The following is a 21,322-nucleotide window of genomic DNA, read 5'->3' as shown; positions in this document are numbered from 1 at the left end:
AGTAGTTTTTATTTCTATTTCCTGCCTCTCCCTAGGGATCGAGGCGGGATTACAGCAATAAAATTAAAATTACAATTCAATTAAAATTATATTTCTTATAAAATACAATCCATAAAATCACAACACTATGTCAATTCTATAAAATATCTATATCAACAACTCATTTCAAATAAACATGCTCAGGATACTGTAAGTGTCTTCTTATAGTTGTTTATAGAAGATCAGGGGGTAGGTTTCCCGGAAGAGATCCGTCTTAAGTGCCTTCTTAAAAGCATCTAAGGTGGTAATAAGACGAATCTCTTTTGGTAAGTTATTCCACAGTTTGGGGACCTTGGCAGTAAATGTTCTGTGGGAAGTTGATATTAGTCTAGCTTTTGGATAATCCAGTAAATTCTTCCCAGATGTTCAGAGTGTGCGGGGCGGATTGTGTAGCATTCCTTCAAGTAACTCGGGCACAAGCCATATATGGCTTTAAAGGTGATAACCAACACTTTGTACTGTGCTCAGAAGCTAATCGGCAGCCAGTGAAGAGATTTTAGTACTGATGTTATGTGGTCTGATTTACAGTAGGTATACCAGTGACAAGTCTGGCTGCTGCATTTTGCACCAATTGAAGCTTCCAAACTTGTTACAGAGGTAGTCTCATGTAAAGCACATTACAGAAATCAAGACGAGAGATTACCAGTGCGAGTACCACTGCCTCAGGGTCCTTTTGGTTCAGGTAGGGGTGCAGTTGGCATATCAGCCGAAGGTGACATCGCATTTACTTGAGATGATAACTGTAGGGATGGATCCAGAAGTACCCCCAAACTGTGAACTTTGTCCTTTAGGAGAAGTGTGACCCCCATCCAGGACAGGTTGACAAATCTCCATCCCTGGACTTGCATGTTTGAAGATACCAAGTAGTTGACAGATTGAGTCCAAACCCTTACTTCCAGCTCTGCTTTGGTTCATTAGATAGCGTGCCACATCTGATGGTTTTGTAATGAAGAAAATGGATTTATGTAGCATAACTTTAAATGTCTCTGTGTGTGGTAGGTTGCCAGTGTATTCTATCACATCCAGTGTACATGCCTGAAATATGTTTCTTTTTATGTAGCCTGACTGGCATATACTTCTGCACTATCTCCATATACTTTGGCAGGGAGTGTCATTTTTCTTCTACTGGGCAAACTCCCAGTATAGTCTGTTAAAATGGAATACCATTACAAATGTGCACTTTTTATTGTTAAAAAAGTATTTGGAGACCATTTCATAATGTCATTGTATTAAAACCCAAACTCATCAGTGAGTCTGATCTTTCCCAACCTGGTATTCTGCATCTTCTGAAATCTAGGGTTATGAGAGTAATTCAGATGGTGGTGGCGAGTGGCTTCTGTGTCATTGAAATTTTGATATTTTTTTTTCCTGGCTATCAAAGGTGTTGAATCTGTTTGGGGGGTAGAGTTCAGCAGCTCAGATAGTTCCTTTAAAATTTGTAGTAAAACCTGGAGCAGATTCACTGGTGACATAAGAGCCACCACTCTATGCAGCATGTCTGGAGGGCATCACTATGAGAGTCTTTTAAACTAGCCTATCACAGATGTTTAAGAGGAAAGCAGATACTGCCTGCTAAGAAAACAACTGCAGTCAGATAAGATTTTCTAGAATGGTGTACAGATCTGGCATATATCACTAGCTAGTACAAAACATAACAATAAGTAGTTTCAATGTTATATGTTAGAAGAAGCATATTTTGGGTGATTTCAACTTCCTTTGTTTCAATATGTAACTGTACACATTAATAATACTAATGGCTTTATTTGCTTTCCTGTAGATTATTAGAGTTCATCACACTATCCCTGGCTTTGTTTTTCTTTTCTTATTTTACCACCATATTCTAAAGTATGTGTTTTCCTATGGTTTGTGTCATGAGACTGTCCTGTTGAGTCTCTTACATAAGCATAGTAAAACTATATGCGATTTCCCCCCACATTAGACAGTTTTGCAAACATATCTCTAATGAGTGGGTGAATCATGTGAACTTCTCCCAGATGTATCTGACAACACATCCTCACTATATGCTTGAAATGCTATCTTCAACATACTGTTTTTTGGAACCGAGAAAACGTATTTTATACTTCACACAGCCAGAACCATCATGTGAAACTGAAACACTTTACAGTTCATTCCTGTGCTTCTATCATCAAGAAGTAACCTTCACTGAGATCTTTTGGGTTTACTGTTTACTGTTAGGTTAATGTACTGTATGGGAACTTGAATGTAGATGAGTAATTAGTAGCTTGTACTTTAATGGTATAATGTTTGAATTTGACTTGAGATAGCTGTCCTATCTGCACAACTGTATATACAGTGGGCTCTCCACATTTGCAGGGGTTAGGGGTGGATGACACCCACGAAAGTGGAAAAACCGCAAAGAAAAAACACTTTTTTAAAATCTGAGAGAACACCTCTCTAGGTGTTCTCTAGGTCCTCCAGCACAGCTCTGTGGCCAACATCTGCCTGAGGTTGACCATAGAATTACATCTACAAATGCCTAGAGAAGTCTTCTCTCTAAGAATGTCTAGGTCCTTCAATACAACTTCTGGCAAATTTTGACCATAGAGTTGTGCTGGAGGAACTTCCTAGAGAGAACATATAAATCAAATCTATGAATAATCAAATCTGCAAAAGTCAAAGGGGCAAATGTGGGGGGCTGACTGTATGTTGATCTATATTGCTTAGAAACAGTTTTCTACCTAATTCTTCAGTTTGGAATATTTTAATAAACTCAAATGGATAAGAAGTATCCTCCTGCAAATATTTTGTGATTCAAGATTCCCCCTCCCTTTCCTTTTAACAATGAGAGAAGATCCACCTTAGTTTGAATTCTCAGAAACAGTTCTGAGAAAAGCAGACCCTGTCGAATGGAGACTGGTAATCAACAATCCTGTTTTTCTCTACCCTGCTGACATGAAGCTGTTACATATTACCAGAATTAGGCTCTGATCAAGAACAATAAAATCCCAGCAGTGCTAGACTATCAGTGAGCAATAGCCCAACCTCATTCCCTTTTATGACAGGCATTCTAGTGCTGGAATGCGAGAAACTACAAGATAACTGTGGATAGCAGTTTCCAGATACTGTAGCAGACAGGAGGTGATGTGGTGAGCATGGCAAGTGAAAACATCCTTATTCAATAGGCTTTTAGGAATTAACTGTGAAGGGCTTCTAATAGTGCACTGCTTTGTGTTTTATTATACAGTATATGTATTCTGTCGTTCAATGAATTTTAAATACTTCTACTGTAACTTGTTTAGTTGTTTTTAAATAACATATGTATGCTCGCCCACCCCTACAGACCTATGTATTTATTGTAGTTTTTGTGTGTTTTTAATCTGTATTGGGTTTAATAATTTGTAAGTTTCCGTGAGTCCCAGTACTGGAGAAAAGACAGGATATGATTGAATAAAACAACAACAAACTCTTGAATTTTGCCCCACTTGCTAATATATTCTACCTTCTAGGAACTTGTGCCACATAACAATGATCAGTTCTGTGCTGTCATTGTCCTAGTTTCAAGTTTAAGTTGACCTGTTGTCAAAGAAATCAGAATAGGAGTTGGTGGAATCGGAGGCTGCTATGCCATTACGTAAAGAGCTGGTCTTGCCTTAGGACAGTGAGTGAGAGAGAACCTGTCAAATCGAATCCTCATAAGACCTCTACCCTATGCTCAAGAGACCAAATGCTTCCTAATGAGTTCAGTCTGTATGCATGCATATTTGTTGGCCTAAAACCCTCATCTGCCTTAATCAGAGAGCATGATACTTGCAGTACCAAGGTTGGAAGCCACTGTCCTATGTATACATCCAACAGTCCATAGAATTTGTACTTTTAAGAATTTTCAGTTTTCCTATAAAGGATAAATGTGTTGATGGCAAATGCTGAAAAGGCTTGACTTCACAGCAGGTTGCTCTCTGAGGGCAACTAGAATCTCCAATCTTGACCCAATATGTCTTGTGGGCCTCCATGTTGCAACTAGGATAAGACACACAGTAGAGCATGCAGAAGAGAATCTGCATGCAGGTATGCCCATGCAATTTGCTGTTTTTTCCAGAGGTATGTTCATCAGGACGCTAATGCAACACTGATCTTGGTTTGTTTCAATAAATCACAGTTCGAGATAACCACAGCCTGATTCACTTCAGCCATGAAGACAAATTATTAGACTAAACGAGAAAGGCAGTGCTTCCACTCTGTTCTTCGCAGCCATGCTAGATGAGGAGAAGGAACAGTAGGCACAGAAATCAAACAGAAAAGCAGGCTTGTTCTTGTAATGCTAAACTGTGGTGCCAAACCCGGCCCATTTCTTGGATAACGTTCTTATGAAAGGGATGTTTCTTTGTTTCTCCCACTCACTCTCTCACTCACTAAAGAAGGAAGGAGATAAAAATAAAATGAAATGAAAAACAATCCACAGATGAGCTTGGGTTGCATAGATATATTGAAAGACACTGTCCCCCCTCTGTATTGGCATTTTAGTATTTGTATTTGCTCAAGGAACTTAAAATATTCAAGGAAAAATATTCTGTGACCCAGCTATAAACAAGTTCCTACCATTAAGACTGCTCTTGTAAATTGCAGTTCTTAGGATTTGGTTTCACTAGTTCTGTGGATCATGAATAATTCATGTAGATGTTAAAAGATGCTGATTCTTGGATCTGCAGCACCCTTCATCTGTTTCCAGGCTATATGGATTTATTTCCTGAAATAATGATTCAGTTTGGACAGACAAATTGATAGGAGCGCTGATTATATTGTAATCTTATTTAGATTTCACATGGTCTGATGTTTTTACTGCTTTTTTAAAAAAATGGAATAGCACTAAGGTATCAACTGAATTATAAAACAAAAATATCAACATTTTAATGTAATTTATGCAGTAAATCGTATAGAAATGCTATAAACAAGAGAGCTAGATGTATCAGAATAAAACCATTGGTTAAAATGACTAATCATTGGCTAAAATGAATTCCAGCAGTCAGTTTTTAAAACTGATTTATTTCAGCCATTTGAGCTAGAATTACTGTTACAAGAAGCATGCTCCTAAAAATGCCAGACTCTATTTGTTTTCCTGTCTGCTCAGTTGTGTCTAGTTTAGTTTACTTTCAAATTTGATAATTTGCTTTTAGATTTCCATAAGATTTCCAACAGGCAACAATAAAACAGCATTTTGAGCAAAAACACATCACAAAATTTGAAAAAGAAACATGACCTGAGCACCCACAATTAAAAACGCCCTTTAATGTTGTTTTTAGCATTTATTGTATGTTTTTGCTATTTTTCTGCCAACACCATAGGCTAAGTATGAGTGATTTTCATCACACTTAGCTGACAATATACCTTTATACCTGACAGACAAGAAATGCTATCAACTCCTTACATTTTATAAAAAAATACTGAAAATGTAGCAGTGTGGTTCTTGGGATGGCAAAAAAGAAGAAGAGAACATTGAAAATCATGCGAGAGAGTACAGTGGACCCTTGTTATACGCTGGGGTTTGGTTCCAAGATCCCGCGTGTATAACAAAATCCGTGTATGCTCATGTCCCATTAAATATAATGACATAGCAAAATGGTGTCTCTTCTAAAAATGGAAAATCAAGGTTTGATATTTGAAATTTATACCTTTTTTTGAACATTTTCAAACCGTGTATTCTTTAATCCGTGTATAAAAAATCCGCGTATAAGAAGGGCCAACTGTAACATGGATTTTCCCACTGGTATTTTTCAATTTTTTAAGCAAAACGACTGTTGTAATTAAATTTTGATGGGAGTGGTGGTAAAATGAGATATGGATGATGTCTGAAAGGGAAAACATTTTTGAATGGAAACAACATTTGTTTCTTGCTTTTTATTTTTATAAGTAATTGTGCACGGCAATTACAAGATTTGTATTAAACAGGTTTTATTTTCATGATATAATATATGAACCTCTTTGTCACAAAAGAACATCATCATTGCCTTACATTATAGGCAGAACATCTTTTGTGCCTCCAAATATTGGCAGAAATTGTCTTCCCAAACCTGTCCTTTGATTTTCAGTAAAGCACACTATACTTTAACTTCTGAATTAACCCTCCTGGAGATGGTGTCAGGAATGGCAACTTACATACAAACCATGGATCTGCTGGAAAGGAAGGCATATGTTATGCCACAGTACTTGGGTGTGGTTGGGTCATTCCAGTATTTAGAACTTATAAAAATGATATATTACCAAGAGAAACATGGAACTGGTAGTTTTTATCCTACCAACTGTTTCCAGGTCAATTATACCTTAATGGTGTAAGGGTTCATTGGCACCTGCAAAGTTGAGTTTTTCATCAATACATTTTGTAGTGGCTTTCACCATTACATAACAATTTATTTGGCTTGCTTCAAGTGACTTCACACCTCACGTACAGTGATCAGTCCATGCCCTGTTAATGTCTCTCTCACTTTTTATGATGCATTATACAGGTAGTTACACATGGTGCTGGGCATATGGGGAGAAGCATTTCCTTGGCACTGGTCCTCCAGCTTCTTGTGCAATAAGGAATGGAAAAGCCTATGTTTGTTCGTTGCAACATATATAATCCCTATTGTAGTGTACAGTTGCCAATTTTGTTTGCTGATAAGGAGAGGTTTTTGGCCATTAAGTGTCTCTGAAGTTTCTAAATTATGCAGGGAGTCTCCACAGGTAGAGGCAGTTCCCCACTGCAGAGGTTTGTAATTATAACACATAGAAAGCAATGAATTCAGTGAGCATGATGCAAGGGATGCCAGTGGTTTACTCACTCTCCCATTCATGTGATGTTAATATTTATATATTTATTTGTTGCACTTATGTCCTACCTTGCTTCTTTAAATGCATAATCTGTTGGGCTGAGGGAAGAACATTGAAATAGGACTGTATTTGCCTGTCTGATTAATGCATTCATGTTTCCTATGTTTCTATGGTACATTTCTAGGGGCACATTTGAAAAACAGCATGGGAAAATGCATTCAATGTGTGTGTGGAGACAGAGAGGAGGAGGAGATTGTGAAACTATGTACCAAAATAATTCTTACATACTCTGAATAAACATACAGTATTGGGAAAGCTTCACTTTCCATTCCCTTTGCAGCCAGAGGTGGTTCTGCTATTCATTTGAGATAAAGATATACTGTATGTAATAAATTATTTAGATATTGTTTGTCAAGAGAAGAGCTTCTTTCAGCATAGATTCTTCTGTGTTGGAGTTTAGTTGCTTGCGATAGTAACATTTTTTGGAAAGCTGCTTCAAAAAATAGTGTAAATTACTAGTCTGATAATCTTCTCCCTGTTTCCATGTGAATATATTTTGGAAAGGATGGGTAAGAAGATAGAAGGAATGACATCATGGTATCATTTCCCAAGCTCCCTTTTTTGTACTTGTTAGAAGAGAATACAAATTATAATTTTGCATATTTAAAGACCAAGCACATTATCCTTGAAATCTTTGATTTAACTGTATAAGGAATTTCTAATTATTTTCTGTTCAAAGGCTTTAAAGTCATTTAAACAAGTTTTTGTCTTTTTTGCTTTTGGTCTTTAGGCATGGGTCAGCTTCATTATGAGATGTAAACTCATCTCCCCATCCTCTAAACAAAGTGAAGTTAAGATTTTCAGTAATAACACAGTTTTTCAAATATGTGCTTAATGAGCTATTGTAGATCAAGAAAATGCATGCTCTTTAATGCGCTGCAAAATGAAGAAAGTTTGAGCTGAATAAGTATTCAAGAAATATAAAATAAAAGGATAGATATAAGATGGAGGGGGTGATAGACATTTCAGTTCCGTACTTAACACTGAACTCCTGTACCATGGTTATGAGTAAAAATGATCTATTACCAAGAGAAACATGGAACTGGTAGTTTTTAACCTACTGACTGTTTCCAGGTCAATTATGCCTTAAAGCGGAAGAAGGAAACTTGTTGAACTGAAGTGGACTTAAGATAGGTCACTTAATTAAACTATAAGGACACTCACCTGTAGGCCTAAATCTAGTAATTAGTTCCAACTAGAGTAGATTTATCAGATCAATGGAAACCTTTGATGGGTTAATTGGATCATCTTTAGTTGGATCAGGTTATTCTGTTTTTAGACTTACATCTAACAAATTAAAATATAAGTGCAATGAATGAGTATATTGTTAGACAAGTTGACAATCTTCATCTTTCTTTTGGATGTACACCCTGGTTTGCTGATATATAAATTTCCATATGAAATCCACATGACCCATCATTTTGTGAAGCCTTACTTTACTGCTGCTTTTAAGCACTTTTGGGAGACTCAGTTCATCTCTTGCATCAGAAAAAGCTGGAATATGCTTTAAAAATCAGATATAAAGGCAGAATTCTTCACCCAAACAATATTTTCTACAATCCCATGGCATAGAAGAAGCATATACACAGCTCTGACAATGTGGCTTATTTTAGTAGAACATTTGCTGTATCTCCAGCTCCTTAATTACATTCTAAACATAACCATAATGCAATACTGATTGCAGTTTCAAGCAAGAATGCGTTCTTTTCCTTTTCTGGCTTATTTGGTGAGCTTCCATGCATTCTCGACATCTGTAAGAAATTAAGAAAAATATGCATTAAATAATGGTAAAGATCTTTCTTTTCATCATAGAAGACAATCCTGGACAGCAGGTTTTATGTGTAATAATTTAATTGAATCAAGACTATGTTCTCCAGGAACAACATGAAATGAGTTCCACCTCATTCAGTTAGAGGGTGGAATTAACCATCCTGCAAATTTAGTTGTCCTGGGATGATTCTGTGACCAGCAGCCATAAACAGAGTGATCACTTACCTTGTAGGCTTGGCTAACATATCTGCAAAGGTGCTGCAGTTTGGGGTGGAGAACGTTATAAAACTCCTGCTTCGTATTTTCCCATAAGAAATTTTCATATCTTTTTGAATGTGAATATATATCATCATGCAATGACACAGACAGTTTATTCCCTATTGTCTTAGAATAGTTGATTCATTATTCTTAGGAAAACTGGGTGCCTTTTTCTTGTTTTTTATCTTTGTTGTTGTCGCCGCCTCAACAAGAGCAGAAAAATAGGAACACACCAGTTTTTCATTTCACTTTCTTTCTGTGGAATATCACCTTATGCAAATGAACTTCTATTTTTTAAAGAAAATAATTTGTGTGAGTCAAATGAATGTGCTCAGTAGCAACTATATTTCCAAGGAGTTTTGTATCAGAATTGCTGAAATTCAAAATGAAGAGATTCTGTTTCTATGGCTCACACCTATTTTCCAATATATTATATACAAGGTAACGTCAAAGATTAAAAGCATGTAGGGTTGGACATAGAAAAATTTTTATTGTTGAAAATTTAAAGATTTTTTAAACCTTTACTGACAGTTCAGGGTAGGCAATATTCTTTTAAAATTATGGTTAAAGTGGGCTCCTTTAGATGGGTCAAATGTGTCAAGAGACTATGGTATTTGTTGCTGCAGTTTTGAGGATTTTTTAAAAAAATCCAAATGTTGTATGCATTGCCCCGGAATATTTTGTGTAAATTCCTGGCATTAAAGGCAACATTTTATTCCTATCCTCAAGTGGATTTCTTTTTAATTCCAAGACATATAGGAACAAAAAAAAGTATTTTCTGCTCCTCCTTGCTCTTCTTTATAAAAACATATTTTTAAAAGTTTCGGCAAGTGAATGAAAAAGTACCTTTGCACTATAACACTGTAACTAAGAAATTTGCCCTTCAGTTCGTAGGTTCACTCAGCAAACCATTCCTGATTTAAACAGGGGGAAAATCTTAGTAAGACCCAGCAACAATTCTCAAAAAGAATAGAATGAGTGGATGACAACAAACAAAACGCATGGACCTGTATTGCAAGAACTAGTCTGAAAGAGCCAAATCTAGAAGTGCATTGAAATACTATCTCCAGGATCGAAAGAGGGTACTGTTGCTCTCATAATCTGTTTCTGGGCTTTCCTGAGGCGTCTGAATCGTCACTGTGGCTAACAAGATGATGGACTACGTAGTCCTTTGGTTGTCTGACCCACCATTGCTTTCATAATGTTCTCATTTTAGAAAACATTTGAAAAGAAAAAGGTAGTATTTAAAATGAGCCGAGCAGACTTAAGTAGAGGATTCTGTTCTAAAGAGTGCAGATCTCTCAGAAAATATGCTGGCTTTCTCTGACATACACAGCATGGAGTCATAAATATAGGAAGCAATCATTTCTTTATGTGCCCTTGCCCTTTGGAGGTGATGACATCAGGCTGCTTTTGGCAGGTACTGTAACGACAGACAGGCAGCATATGAAGAAATGTAATGACTCAGCCAGCACCTTGAGGTGGGCTATGGATTCCATAGGAAACTTACCTAATTGAACCAGTATGGGAAACTTATAGGACACAGGCAATGAATATACATCTTCTCATCTACATCTGTCAGGAAGTGGGTTGTCACAAGGGATGGCTGAATCCTACTTCTGCTCTGGGAAAAAGTTGTTGGTGGGGAGTAGTCATGATGTGCTATGACCTCTAGAAAGGTTCCAAATACTTTGATATACAGTATGTGACTCATATTGTGAGAGGTTTTTGATATCACCAATGCTCCTAATAAACTGATTGCGGTTGTGGGTGGAATTTAGTGACTGTCAGATTAGTTCTCAAAGCAGAGGTGGTGAAATGATAATTTCTATCCTTGGGGTGAAATTCAGCCCTTCTGGGGTTAGATATGGCACTCTGGGCCATGCCCCTTACCTTTAACACAATCATTTGGCAGTTTCCCACTTTTGTATATTTATTCCCACACCCAAAAAGGTTAAAATGCCTCTTTTAAGGTTTTGTTATTGTCCATAAGATATTTTAAATTAAAATGTGGTGGTATTTTGGGCCACATCCATTTGCCTTTAGTTGCACCCACTACTGGAAGATGGCCGCCATGAACCTTTGTGAAATTAAAGTTGACTCTTGGCCCATTTTTCAAGGACTTGCTCCATTTAGAGTAGAACTGCAGCATTTTAGTTGCAGGGTTTTGAAACTCAGGGTGCAGAACAGATGTTGGGAGTTAGCATGCTTGGACATCTGTCAAGACCAAATCACACTCTTGCTCCCTCTGGCCTTGTTCTTCTTCCAAGCGTACGTACCCAGTGAGGAGAAGCTGCAGCAGACTTCTTTTAATTTGTCTAAACCTCCTTTCCCAGTAATCTGGATTGGGTTTACAGGAAGAGAGTAAGCAAATAAACAGTGATATTAAGGGCCCCCAAATATGTTGTCAGGATTCTGTGGGTGAGACCAGTGGTCCATTCATTCCACTGATGTGTCAAGCAATAACCACAACAAGATGCTTACTGAAGATTTCACAGCTCAGAATATTTGTTCACATTTTATTTTCCTGCTACTGAACATGCTTAGGCTGCCTGTTAGAATAGAATTTTGATTGCAGTGGGGGGGAAGTGTGCAGGGGATGATATATCTCCAGATGGCATTTGTTTAGACTGCAGAATTGAAGGACAAGGATTTGCAGAATGTGTGCTTGAACCAAAAAAGTACAAAAATAGTTTTTTTTTGGGGGGGGGGGGTTCTATGGATTCTTTCTTATATGAAGAGTTCTGGTTGGTGTGCATTGCTAGTAAGTTGAAGGCAAGGTAAAACGCAGTTTGGCAGCGAGCAAGGTTAGCCAGTTTCTCAGGTTGGTAAATGAGCCTTTTGGGAAGCCTTTATAGTCACAGGGTATTACTTGACCTGCTTTTAGGCCCTTTGGCTTTCAGACACACCAGCTGTGATGTATGGTGTCATAATGATGTATGGCCTGAATCATATCATGGTAGTTACTTAGGGTAGTTGTGCAACTTGCCTAATATTTGGGGTGAATTATAACATTTATTATGAGTATTGAACCAAGGAGTGTTGAAACATACAACAGGGCCAGAAAGACTAGATTTTACAGACAGAGAGACTTTATAGGCCTCACTGTCCAATTGGTCCCCCCCAGTAAGCTAGACAGAGCAGCACTGGTCCACTGTCAAGATTTACAAAGCTGCCATTCTCAAAGCCAAGGTGCACATCAGACTAAAACGTGGTTCTGCATTCCAGAATTTGGAAGTTACATTTATGGAATGGCTGAGCTGTACCTCCAGTTGTACATCCAACTGTAAATCCCAAACCAGGCCTTTGAGCCTGATGTTGAATCTCTCCCCACTCACCTGAAATTTTAAATAATAATTAGTATTATTTTTCCCCAATTTTAAACTACCGCATATTTTACAGCAATCTAGTGTAATCAGGCGTGTCAATATGGCTAAGCAGAAAGTATAACAAAGTACTGTAAGTCCAGAAGTGGATGTCTATATCCTTGTCCCCCTTTGAAGCTCATTCCTGTAACATGTTAAAAATAAAGTCAGGCAGCAAACACTTGTGTTTGCCACCGCACACCCAGGAAAGCGCTGAAAATTCCTCAGAAGCAGCTAGTTGCTAGGAAACCTGGCCTTTGTTCTTTTTCTGACGAGTCTCCTTCCTGCGCACTAATGAGTTTAAGGAATTTCTCTTTAGTTTAAAATGATGCCAAGGTGCCTTTCCTGTTTCAGTTTCTTTTTAAATTCCATTCTTGTATCATTGTATTTTTCTTATTAATGTTTCTTAAAACTTAGGTCATTCTGAATTGAAGAAGCTGGTAAATTCACAACTATGTCTAGCAAGCTTCTTTACTAACAATGTGCCATGAAAAGGCAAATTCTCTCTTTGACACCTTTGTCGGCCAGATTATAAAATTGGCTGTGAAAGTCCAAAACATGATCCCTAACATGCCTTGGTCACCAAGCTATGCACAAAGGTCTGCCCAACTGCATTTCCCTAAAAGCAGGAGCCTTTTAATAGATATAGATCCATGCCAACTTTGTCCAAACAAGATGAATTATGGCTCCAGTGATATGTTAATTGAAAGCCAGTGAGATGTGCCCACCATGGTGTTGGTAGGTATGCAGATACGTTTTAGAAACAGACAATTACAAAAAGGGAGTTAGAGGTCACAGTAGAATGGAATTTAACATTTTCTGGGGAAGGATCTTTAGGAAAAATTAGAAATCTGCAGGAAATTAAGAATTTCTCTGCAGAAAGCTGCTCTCATTAAAAGAGAGTGCATTCTTTAGTCAGCTGTATGATCCACGGTGGTAATAGACTGCTAATATACTGTTTCACATCACCCTTATTCTCTCTATATGGCCTGTTACAAACCGGCATTTGGGACGTCCGGAGGACGTCCCATTTTAAAAAAGGGGCGTCTCTTCTAGACGCCCCTGGGCCTAATACGGACTCCGTCCGTACAAGATGGCACCGGCCCTTCTACATGGCCGGCGCCATCTTTGCGTATCGGACGCTGAGCGTCTGTACGCGTCGCGTCCTTTGTGACGTAGCGAGTGCGCCCCTGGCGCCTCGCTACGTCGCAAACGCGACTCTAAAAGAAGCTCCATTTTGGAGCTTCTTTTTCAGTCTGCACGGGAGCTGCGCCGTGTGGAGGCTCTGGCTCCCCCGTGGAGTAACCGCCGGCGGCGGTTTGTATCCCGCCTAAATTTTTGGTGGGTCTGCATGTACACGCATACGTGCACACATATTTTTCATACAAGTCAGCATAATTGGAAATATTCTACCCTATTTATGGTACCTCAGGATAGGAAAATGTCTGTTGCCCACAGATGTTAGATTAAATGAATAAGCCTATTTTTAATCTCTAAAGGAGTTACCATCCTCGGGAATCTTTAATAATAATATCTACCCAGCTAATGGCCATAATATATCATATCATTATTTACAGCATTTTAACTCTTGCACACTATTGAGCATAGAATCATAGAATCATAGAGTTGGAAGAGACCGCAAGGGCCATCCAGAACCCCCTGCCATGCAGGAAATCCAGATCAAAGCATCCCCAACAGATGGCCATCCAACCTCCGTTTTGAAGACCCTCCAAGGAGGGAGACTCCACTACACTCCAGGAAGTGTGTTCCACGTCGAACAGCCCTTACTGGTCAGGAAGTTCCTCCTAATTGAGCTGAATCTCTTTTCCTGCAGCTTGCACTCCATTGCTCCGGGTCCTAGTCGCTGGGCAGCAGAAAACAAGCTTGCTCCCTCCTCAATAATCCCTTCAAATATTTAAACAAGGCTATCATATCACCTCTTAACCTTCTTTTCTCCAGGCTAAACATACCCAGCTCCCTAAGGCGTTCCTCATAGGACATGGTTTCCAGACCTTTCACCATTTTAGTCGCCCTCCTTTGGACACGCTCCAGTTTCTCAATGTCCTTTTTGAATTTTGGTGCCCAGAACTGGACACAATATTCCAGGTGGGACCTGACCAGAGCAAAATATAGTGGCACTATTACTTCCCTTGATCTAGACACGATACTTCTATTGATGCAGCCTAAAATCGCATTGGCCTTGTTAGCTGCCACATCGCACTGTTGACTCATGTTCAGACTTTGTTTTTGCTCTTGGTAATATTGTGGGGGTGGCAAGGAGACATTAAGAAAAATGGGCAGTTATCAACTTCGTGTGTACAAGCTTTAAGAAGCTTTTCATCCTGCTTTAGATTAATAACGTCTGTACTGAATTGGTCATTACTTTTAAGTAGGTAATGCAAATAAAAAAAAGGATTTCTCTTTCCTCTGCTTGCCCCCCCACACAAAAAATTGCTATTGCATTTTTGAAACAAAGTTTAATAATAATATTTTTTGCTATTACTGAGGCATGGGTGTGCTGTATGTGGACATGTTGGACCTTAAAACAGGTAGAGGCCAGAGAATAGGAAGAGAGCTGAGGAAAGTTACTTATTTCAACTATGATTTCTAGAATCTTCCAGTCTGAGTGACTGCTGAAAACATTGTGCTGTCCTCATTTGACAGCAGATCACAGGCTGGGAGAGTGGCTGACGAAACTCAAGTAACCTCCTCTGTAGCTTGGGACCAAAGCCAGAGAGAAGGGAATGTGAAGAAGCAAACCATTCAGGCCAGATTTCTCCTTATCTACTCTACCTCCAGTTGCCCCCAGGACAAGTGTAAGGGAAGCAAGAAGAACAGGGTAAAACGAAATTCTTCTTCCCTTTCCATCTTCCACCTGTACCTCAAAGAGGAAGATTTGAGGACACCTCAGGGAGATGGTTCTCATCAATAGGCTGCATCTCACATCATGGGCAGAGAGAGACAGCAGAGTTGATCTTAAATTTTATTCATCATTCCATAATTGATTCAATGGTTCTAGTTGAGTTGGGATTACAATAAGTTTCATGTCCCAATAAGCTTAATGGCTGTTTTCAGTTTTAGACACAGAGGTCTCTCATGATAGTTGGGTGCTATAGTTTTATCACTGTACTGGTTCACCTTAATGGATCTGGCATTGTAGAACAGACAGTAAGTGATGTCTTTGTATCAAGTACTTGCATATTATGTTGTCTGTATGTTGAGGCACAAGAAATCTTACATCAACAAAACACACTGAAATATAATAGCTAAACTGATTTTTGATTTAAGAAAATTAGATTGTGGGAACAGACACTTTAGTTTTGGGTACAGCTGAATGGATGAATGTGTGGTTATAAACATAAAATTTAATTTTGATAATCAACAACACTGTTGATAGCCTTCTCTCTTTCCCTCTTCTCTTTCCAGATCTGAACATGGAATTCAACCCTTCAGATCACCCAAGAGCCAGCACAATATTCCTCAGCAAATCTCAAACAGATGGTAAGTAACTAGTTTTGTCCTGTTGTTGCAGGAGAAATTACTTGTGAGTAGTTAAAGAATATGCTACTGTAGGCGCGCTTAATACACCTGTGGCTTTTTGAAGATTTTTTGTTCATGACTTAATTCCAATAAACATGTTTAGGATAGGAGGGAGACTTCTTGTGATTTATTTTTATTTATAGAGAACTTTTTTAAAAATCTAAGTACGTTGAACAGGGTGGGCAACTGTGTACACTCCCCTTCTGGGATACATCACCCCCAAATCTCAATGTCGACATGACCAAAAATCCCTTCAGATTGCTGGTTTTTGGGGTTTCAGAGATAAGGAGTAAAATGAAGTAACCTGCTGCACATAAATAAATAAATAATAATAAAACTTTTATTTATATCCTGCTTTTCTGTGACAGGACAATCAAAGAGGCTACAACATGTTAAAATCCACATTTACAAATTTATGTCCCAAATTCCCCCCCCCCTTAAAACAGGATTAAACAAATTACAATTAAAACATCTATTAAAAACACAATAAAATACAGCGAGGACAGAGCGGTGGGCTGATACATGATGTGGGGGGCAGTCATTCTGTGGCCGGGCACTTTTATTCAGGAAAGGCCTGCCGAAAGAGATCCGTCTTGGCAGCTTTTTTAAAGCTGTCTGAGCTGGCAATTTGACGGATCTCGTCTGGCAGACCGTTCCATAGACTGGGAGCAATTGCAGAGAAGGCCCTCTGGGAGGTTAATCTGGTTTTTAAAGGCTGCAATAGATTCCTCCCAGAGGACCTGAGGGTGTGGGGCGGATTATATGGAAGCAGGCGATCCCTCAAATAGGTTGGACCCAAGCCATGTAGGGCTTTAAAGGTTATAACCAGCACCTTGTACTGTGCCCGGAAACTAATAGGCAGCCAGTGAAGAGATTTTAAGATGGGTGTTATTCGGTCACTCCTAGTTTTTCCGGCAACCAGCCTGGCTGTCATATTTTGCACTAGTTGAAGTTTTCGGATTAGGCACAAGGGTAGCCCCATGTAGAGCGCATTACAGAAATCAAGTCGTGAAGTTACCAGTGAATGTAGAACAGTTTCTAGGTCTTTTACTTCCAGGAAAGGGCGCAGCTGGCGTATCAGCCGAAGCTGATAACAGGCACTCCTGATCGCCGCATTCACCTGATTTCTCATGTGAAGTGACGGATCTAGGAGCACCCCCAGACTGGGAACACAGTCCTTTGTGGAGAGTGTGACCCCATCTAGGACTGGAGGTTGCAACCCTATACCTGGTTTGGGGGCCCCTACTGTAAGTACCTCCGTTTTGTCTGGATTCAGCCTGAGCTTGTTTTTCCTCATCCGGCCCATTACCGCTTCAAGACGCTGATTGAGGGGAGAAATGCCATCTGTTGTCATAGCTGCTGATCAGGACATGGAGAAATATATTTGGGTGCCATCAGCGTGCTGATAACACCCTGCCCCATGTCTGCGAATGATTTCCCCCAGTGGCTTCATATAAATGTTGAATAGCATCGGGGACAGTATGGCGCCTTGAGGGACGCCACATTTAAGCTCCGTTTTCGAGGAGCAACTGTCCCTGAGCATCACCCTCTGGAATCTACCCGGAAGGACCGGAACCACTGGAGTGCAGTGCCACCGATTCCTAACTCTCCCAGGTGTTCCAAGAGGATGTCGTGATCTATTGTATCAAAGACCGCTGAGAGGTCTAGAAGCACCAACAGGGTCACACTTCCTCTGTCAATGCCTAGAGACGAAGATCGTCAGCCAGAGCAACCATGGCAGTCTCTACCCCATATCCCGTCCTGAAGCCGGTTTGAAATGGGTCTAGATAATCGGTTTCATCCAAGATGACTTGGAGTTGAAGAGCGACAGCCCTCTCAATCACCTTGCTCAAAAATGGCAGATGGGATACAGGCCTGTAGTTCTTCATATCCAGGGGGTCCAGGGAAGGTTTTTTCAGGAGTGGTCTAACAACCGCCTCCTTTAAGCAAGTTGGAAAACAACCTTCCCTAAGGGATGCATTGATGACATCTCTGAGAAATGCCATCGAGGCATCACCCCCCTGGACGGCCAGCCATGATGGGCAGGGATCGAGCTGACATGTTGTCTTCTTCACGTTTCCAAGGATCTTGTCCACGTCCTCGGTATTCACAAGCTCCTATCTCTCCAAGAGGAACAATTGACTTGTTTCAGATGATCCTCCCCCATTTTTGACATTTGGCAGCTTGGAAGGGGCTGGGGGGGTAGGAAAAAAGGTTGGGTACGTGGGTTGTATGTGACCCATAGGCCACATTTCCCTCCACGGTGGAATGATGTTGCTTCATAGAGATAAAATAGTCTCTCTTTAACGTTGTGCAACAGTAAAAAACCACTAGTATTGTCAGTGGTTTTCAGGCAAACATGCTGTATTTTCTGGCGTATAACACTACTTTTTAACCCAGGAAAATCTTCTCAAAAGTTGGGGGTCGTCTTATACACCCAGATATATATGGTATATCTTAGTTTCAGGACCGCTTTTGTGTGTCTGTTTTATTGATCAAGTACTGTGAGAATGTTCATTCATAATGAACTAATACTGAGTTTACTCCAAATTTTCCATATGTTCCTCTACATTAATCTGTTTCTGTTACACAAACATGTGTACACAGTTAAGTATTTTGAAATGGATGCATTGTAACATGGAATTTGTATCTTACATCATATAAATCTTTTGAAAGGCTATGGGGAAAAAAACCTAAGTATCTCATATTCTCCAACTGTCCTGACAGGAATAGTCCTAATTGTCTGTTGTGCTTTTTCAGCTGCTTTTAAAATGTCCCAGTTTCTCTCTCTTTCTCCCACTTTCTCCCTTTGTCTTCAGCTTACTTCAGTTGCTACAAACTGAATTCAAAATTTTAAAATAGGTGGGTCCCAGGTAACTCAGTGGGGAGAGAAGAGATGAGGGAACAGAATCTTGCTGTTCCCACTAGGCTCAGGTAAAAACAAACTGCTCCAGCCTCTCCTAGCTTGTGTATTCTTCCTAACTTTTCTAAATTGACCACAGACTGATGTTGGTTGGACACTTGTGTCCTGGCTTTCATAATGGAAATGTTGAAGGATGTGATGCTTGAATGTTTGTTGAGAACCAAGAAAACTGCCAAAGAATGGTGTTCTTTAATATCAAATGCAATGAACCCTCCATATTGGTGGGCTGGCAGTCTGCAGATTGTCATGCCTCTTATTATCCATTAGTGGCATGTGTACATGGGCACACTAATGCTTCCCATCTGCATATCGCCACCATTGAATAATATGGGGAGTGACCATCTGTGTTTTTTGCCATCCACGGAGAAGAAGCCCCAACCCAAAACTGCATGAATGGGAAGGGTCCACTCTATATACAGAATTCATTATTGTCAGATATGTCTGCCGAGGAAAGCTTGATGGCATGCAGATTTTCTTCCAGTCCTTAAATGTTTCACTTAATATTTAATTCCATTGTTTACATTTATGAATGTGTTTAGTGTGAGATTACATGTTATGCTAAATGTATTACTGCATTTATTGTGTTTTTGTTGCCTTGTTAAGTACCTGCATGGTGGGGTGGGACTTAATTTTTGAAATATCTCAGTGTGAGGCAGGTAGAGTGAGAAATTGGGTCTATGACAAATAGTTTTTAAATCCTTTAAAAATATTTTTTAATTTATTTTATGACTCCAACAATGACACTCCTCTCTAGTTGCTACTGGCTGTGGAAATAGCGCTACTAATAATGCCAATAGCAGCTTCACTCCCGCACTAAATAGCAAACTGGAGTGGGTGGGAAACTTTGTCACTGTTGTGTAACTTGTAGTCTTGATCCCCCACAGTGACTACTTTAGGAGAATTATTACAACAGTAAACTACAGAAACATTAAATGTGATCACACATTCAGTGTAATATGTAGTTTGGCTTTCAGTGTAATGTCTAGTTTGCCTTTCATGCATAGTTAATACAAACCTGTAATGTAGCTTGCTCTGTTGTGGCCTAATAGAAAGTTACTTGCTCATATTTAATAATAATTAATAATAATAATAATTTGTTTTATTTATATACCGCTATTCCAAAGAACATAGCGGTGAACAGCAAGTAAGCTAATTTGAGTCCAGTTAAAGACCAAGCAAAGATTTGAAAGGAGATCTACCACACTTTCTCTACTGGACTTGAATTGTAGAATCATAGAGTTGGAAGAGACCACAAGGGCCATCCAGTCCAACCCCCTACTGTGCAACTCTCAATCAAAGCAACCCTGATAGATGGCCATCCAGCCACTGTTTAAAGACCCCCAAGGAAGGAGACTCCACTACACTCCGAGGGAGTGTGTTCCGCTGTCGAACAGCCCTTACTGTCAGGAAGTTCCTCCTAATGTTGAGGTGGAAGTATTTTAGTCACCCTCCTTTGGACACGCTCCAGTTTCTCAATGTCCTTTTTGAATTGTGGTGTCCAGAACTGGACACAGTATTCCAGGTGGGGCCTGACCAGAGCAGAATAGAGTGGCACTATTACTTCCCTTGACCTAGACACTATACTTCTATTGATGCAGCCTAAAATCGCATTGGCTTTTTTTGCTGCCGCATGGCACTGTTGACACATGTTCAACTTGTGGTCTACTTGGACTCCTAGATCCCTTTCACATGTAGTCTCGTTCAGCCAGGTGTCCCCCATCCTATATCTATGCATTTCGTTTTTCCATCCTAAGTGCAGTACCTTACATTTCTCCTTGCTGAAGCTCATTTTGTTAGCTTTGGCCCAGCTTTCTAGTCCATTCAGGTCATTTTGAATTTTGATCCTCTCCTCTGGGGTATTAATTACTCCTCTTAATTTGATGTCATCTGCAGATTTGATAAGTATGCCCCCAATTCTGACATCCAAGTCATTAATAAAGATGTTGAATAGCACTGGGCGCAGGACAGAACCCTGTGGCACCTCACTGGACACTCCTCTCCAGGATGGAAAGGAACCAATTACAAATCCATGTAACAGTTACATTGTCTAGCCCACATTTTATCAGCTTGTTTGCAAGAATGTCATGGGGAACTTTGTCAAATTCCTTACTGAAATCAAGATATACTATATCCTTAGCATTCCCTTTATCTATCAAGCTGCTAATTTTATTTAAAAAAAAGAGATAAGATTTCTCTGGTATGACTTGTTTCTCTGAAATACATGTTGACTTTTTGTGGTTATGGAATTGCCTTCTAGATGTTTGCAGAGTCTGTTTAATTATCTGCTCCAGAATCTTTCCTAGTATTGATGTCTGACTAACTGGACGATAATTGTTGGGATCCTCTTTTTTCCCTTTTTTGAAGATGGGGACAACATCTGCCCTCCTCCAGTCTTCTGGGATTTCTCCTGTTCTCCAGGAATTCTCAAAGATTATTGCCAATGGCTCCGATATTACATTTGCCACTTCTTTTAATACCGTTGGGTGTAGTTCATCTGGTCCTGGAGACTTTCATTCATTTAGTTTAACAAGCTACTATCTCCTTACTTACTCTGTGCTGAAATTCCCCTATTCTGTCCTCTGCGCCATTATCCTCAGGTTGA

The 21,322-nt window shown here is 39.5% G+C and overlaps 1 protein-coding gene across 5 annotated transcripts in view; it reads left to right on the top strand.

The window, feature by feature from the left end:
• Positions 1-21,322, top strand: part of CCNY (cyclin Y) — a 121,985-nt gene that overhangs the window by 56,666 nt on the left and 43,997 nt on the right. For 3 of the 5 annotated variants that reach the window (XM_042475427.1, XM_042475426.1, XM_042475429.1), the window contains one exon: positions 15,684-15,758. In XM_042475427.1, the coding sequence (XP_042331361.1) occupies positions 15,684-15,758 (75 nt within the window). Of the gene's footprint in view, positions 1-15,683; positions 15,759-21,322 lie in introns of those variants that run through there. The other 2 variants (XM_042475428.1, XM_042475430.1) reach the window with 2 other exon arrangements.

The sequence above is a fragment of the Sceloporus undulatus genome, chromosome 6 (genome assembly GCF_019175285.1).
Source record: "Sceloporus undulatus isolate JIND9_A2432 ecotype Alabama chromosome 6, SceUnd_v1.1, whole genome shotgun sequence".
NCBI lineage: Eukaryota > Metazoa > Chordata > Lepidosauria > Squamata > Phrynosomatidae > Sceloporus > Sceloporus undulatus.
Note: the sequence above shows the minus strand (reverse complement) of the source record. Positions and strands in the feature narration are given on the sequence as shown.